Source organism: Sinocyclocheilus anshuiensis, unplaced genomic scaffold (genome assembly GCF_001515605.1).
Source record: "Sinocyclocheilus anshuiensis isolate Anshui unplaced genomic scaffold, SAMN03320099.WGS_v1.1 scaffold769, whole genome shotgun sequence".
Taxonomy (NCBI): domain Eukaryota; kingdom Metazoa; phylum Chordata; class Actinopteri; order Cypriniformes; family Cyprinidae; genus Sinocyclocheilus; species Sinocyclocheilus anshuiensis.
The window spans coordinates 330,870-335,078 of record NW_015539878.1 but is presented as its reverse complement, the minus strand read 5'-3'; the positions used below and the strand labels follow the sequence as shown (position 1 = coordinate 335,078).

Here is a 4,209-nt window from a genome sequence, read left to right as displayed (position 1 = left end):
GTGTGTGTGTGTGTGTGTGTGTGACGATTAGAGCTCGATAGGATGTTTGTGTGTGTGTTCTGCGGTTTTTCTAACACATTATCAGACTGATTAATTAATTAATGGCCCACATTATTAGCAATTAACTCATAAATAATTGTTGTTTTTGTTTAGTTCATTTGCCAATTGTCCTTTTGATTCTTAGAAAACACTGTCCGATTGTAATACAATGGTACTTTTAATAGTACCACGGTATTCTTTGGAATGCCATATAAACTCTGCTATATATCAAAATACTGTGGTATTATTACCATCTCATACCATCAACGTAAGGGTTGTTACTGTATTAATATACCTTGATGTTTCAAATGATACCTTGCTACATGTCCAGACATGTATAATATCGTGTTTTGTTAAGCAATTTTTTTGTAAATACTGATCTAATGGTTACAGACCTCTGGAAAAGTCATTAAAACAATAATTGTCAATCAGAGTGTGAACCACTGAACTATATTTATATAGATAAGTGTTGTGAATCCTAATTTTGTGTTTTTACTAAATGCATTCGTTTAGAACTAACTTATGTACGTTAAGTGTTTGGTTTAGATTTAGATTTAGATTGGTTTAGGTTAAACAAACAGTGTGACCCAAATGTTTCCACCAACTTTTCACTCAGATTGTGAAGCTGATAATGTGTCATGTGTTATGAAACACATGACACATGTGTAATGTGTCATGTGTTATGAAACAGTAAATATGGCTATGAGGAATGCGTCCCGGGTAGAGGCAGGAGGTGAAGAGGAAGAACATTTTGGGCCACAACCGGTTTCACGTCTGGAGGTACGACTGCCGCTGCAGATAGAAACAAAAACGCTCTTTGAATGTCTTTTCATGGTGCTGATGTTGTAAACATCTGCAGCAATGTGGCATCAACAGCAGCGACATTAAGAAGCTGGAGGATGGTGGTTTTCACACCGTGGAGGCTGTAGCGTATGCGCCCAAGAAAGAGCTGCTGAACATCAAAGGAATCAGCGAAGCCAAAGCTGACAAGATCCTGGTGAGACCTTGGTCACCATTGCTATCGCTGATTCTGTGTGTTAGTGATTTGAGCAAACTTTGAATTCTTTAACTAACAGACGGAGGCGGCTAAGATGGTTCCCATGGGCTTCACCACAGCGACTGAGTTCCACCAGCGCAGAGCTGAGATCATCCAGATCTCCACAGGATCCAAAGAGCTTGATAAACTCCTGCAGGGTGCGACACTGAACTGTCTGTCAGATAATAATGTGCTATAAACACCTGACTGAATCTTTGTCTGTCTGTGTTGTGCAGGAGGAATCGAGACGGGGTCCATCACTGAGATGTTCGGCGAGTTTCGCACAGGAAAGACGCAGCTGTGTCACACACTGGCCGTTACCTGCCAGGTAAAAAAAAATTTTTTTAAGAATACTTTAACTTCGCAGTGACACATTAAATTGAACATAAGTGACAATAAAGATGATTATAATGTTACAAAAGATTTCTTTTTCAATTAAATGCTGTTTTGAATGTTCTATTCATAAAGGAATTTTATATATATTCGGTTTCTACAGAAATATGAAGCTGTTTCAACACTGATAATAATCAGAAATGTTTCTTAAGCAGCAAATCAGCATATTAGAATGATTTCTGAAGGATCATTTGACACTGAAGACTGGAGTGATGATGCTGAAAATTCAGCTGTGCATCACAGGAATGAAATTACTTTTTAAAATGTATTCAAATAGAAAATAGTTATTTTAAATTGTACTAATATTTCACAATATTACTGGTTTTACTGTGTTTTGGTGGAATAAATGCAGCCTTGGTGAACATAAGAGACTTTAAAAACATAAAAACGTTGCTTGTGAAATGTACAGATTTTTATAAAATAAAAGAAAATCTTTTATATTGTTAGTTATATTTCAAGATGACTATTTACTAGACTGAAGCAGCCCTAAATTTATTTGATTATCTATAAATCATATTTTTTAAAAATCATGTTAAATGTGAGTATCAAATATCGTCCATCAGGCTTTTGAGGAACGTTTATTTGTTCATCTCTCAATCATAATTGTATTGCATTACAATATACGTTTTGAAACTGTGTTTTGATCATAAAGCTAAGCATTTAAATTTCATCTTACTAAAACATTACTTGGAGATGTAGTGACAACTGATATTTATATGCATTTTATGTAGTAGTCTGCATTACTGTTACAAAGATCTCATTGATTTACATTACAAGCTATTAGAATGTCATCTTAATTTTTGGTCATATAAATATTGTCAGCTGCACCAACTTGCATATTTTTGTTAAGTTTGGGCCTCTGAATAAAACTGAAGTGTTTTTTTTCCTTAGGTTTGAGATACATATTCTCCACTATCACAGTATAAAAGCCTGATGTATCAAATTATACTACATATGCAAATTTTTTAGATTCTGTTTCTGTCTATAAGGGTACAATAAATGCTATTGTATAGCATGTATATAGTAAACACTATGTATGTACAATATATACGTCTGACTGTTATTTCATGTCAGCTTAACAGTGTTAAAATATGAACTTTGCATTTCAGCTGCCCATAGATCAGGGCGGTGGAGAAGGAAAAGCCATGTACATCGACACCGAAGGAACCTTCCGTCCAGAGAGACTGCTGGCTGTAGCTGAGAGGTCAAAGTCGCTTTAGAAACACTTTTTTTTAATCTGTTGTCTGCTTAACACCAGAAATGAACTGTGTGTTTGCTGTGTCAGGTACGGGCTGGTGGGCAGTGATGTGCTGGATAACGTGGCGTATGCCAGAGCCTTCAACACGGACCATCAAACACAGCTGCTGTATCAGGCCTCCGCTATGATGACTGAGTCCAGGTAACACACACATCCAGCCAGAAACTGGCTCCATTAGCTCCATGTGTGGAAATATCCTGATCTCTGTCCAGATACGCTCTGCTGATAGTAGACAGTGCTACTGCACTGTACAGGACAGATTACTCCGGCCGGGGAGAGCTGTCCGCCCGTCAGGGCCATCTGGGGCGGTTTCTACGCATGTTGCTCCGTCTCGCTGATGAGGTAAAGATGAGAGATCACACACATGCTGTTTTCTGATCTGAGCCGTTCATAAGTTTACAAACTCCTTGCAGAATCTAGATGATTGTTATTAAAAACTTATTCAATATGAAATATTATTAAATATATTAATAAATATAATATTCTGAAGCTGCACAACATATATTTACATATAGTCCACAAGACAGAAAAACCCAGAATTTTCTAAAATGTAATAAAAACTAAACTTCATGTGTTTTTTTAGGTAGCATTGGCTGCTCTCATTTGTAAACGGTACAATGGCTATATATATATATACACATACACACACATATATACATATATACAGTGGTGTGAAAAAGTGTTGGCCCCCTTCGTGTGTGTATATATATATATATATATGTGTATGTATATATATATATATATGTGTATATATATATATATATTTGTGTATATATATGTGTATATATATATATATATATATATATGTGTGTATATATATATATATATGTATATGTATATGTTTGTAAAAATGCCTTTTGCCTTTTATGTATTGTGTTAAATTGTCTGTTTCATGATTTCAAAATTTTTAAACATAAATAACATATTATTAAATTATAATAGTAAGTGAATGTAGTAGATGTAAATAGTATTTACATTTTTATGTTTAATAAATGAAAAGATTTCCACCTATGCTGGACTTCTGGTCAATGATATTTAAGGTAAACTGAATAAAAATTACTTTAGCAACTAGCTCTGGCTGAATTAAAGAAAAATGTTATTTTATTGCGAATAAGAAAGGTGGGATTTTTTTTGTGGTTTTAGAAAAAATATAACCCTGTTCGCCTTGTGAATCTTAGAGTTGAATAATGACACTGTTGTCATTGTAGAGCTGCTTTACAGTTAAAATTGAATTTGTTTCAAAATTTTTGCATTTTTGGAACATTACTGTTAGTTTCCTGTTTATTACTGTAAAGCTTTTTGTATGTTGTAAAGCATGTGTATTGTTTAAAGCAATAAATGCGACTTGACTTATGACATGTACAGGTCCATCTAAAAAAATTAGAATATTGTGAAAAAGTTCTTTCTTTTTTTTGTAACTTATTTCAAAAAGTGAAACTTTCATATATTCTAGATTCATTACATGTAAAGTAAAACATTCCAA

At 34.2% G+C, this 4,209-nt stretch overlaps 1 protein-coding gene across 3 annotated transcripts in view; it reads left to right on the top strand.

The window, feature by feature from the left end:
* rad51 (RAD51 recombinase) overlaps window positions 1-4,209 on the top strand; it is an 8,708-nt gene that overhangs the window by 392 nt on the left and 4,107 nt on the right. For 2 of the 3 annotated variants that reach the window (XM_016481930.1, XM_016481931.1), the window contains exons 2-8: window positions 731-819; window positions 899-1,036; window positions 1,116-1,233; window positions 1,312-1,403; window positions 2,578-2,672; window positions 2,754-2,867; window positions 2,939-3,068. In XM_016481930.1, the coding sequence (XP_016337416.1) occupies window positions 736-819; window positions 899-1,036; window positions 1,116-1,233; window positions 1,312-1,403; window positions 2,578-2,672; window positions 2,754-2,867; window positions 2,939-3,068 (771 nt within the window). In that variant the 5' untranslated portion in view covers window positions 731-735. Of the gene's footprint in view, window positions 1-221; window positions 308-730; window positions 820-898; window positions 1,037-1,115; window positions 1,234-1,311; window positions 1,404-2,577; window positions 2,673-2,753; window positions 2,868-2,938; window positions 3,069-4,209 lie in introns of those variants that run through there. The other variant, XM_016481929.1, reaches the window with a different exon arrangement.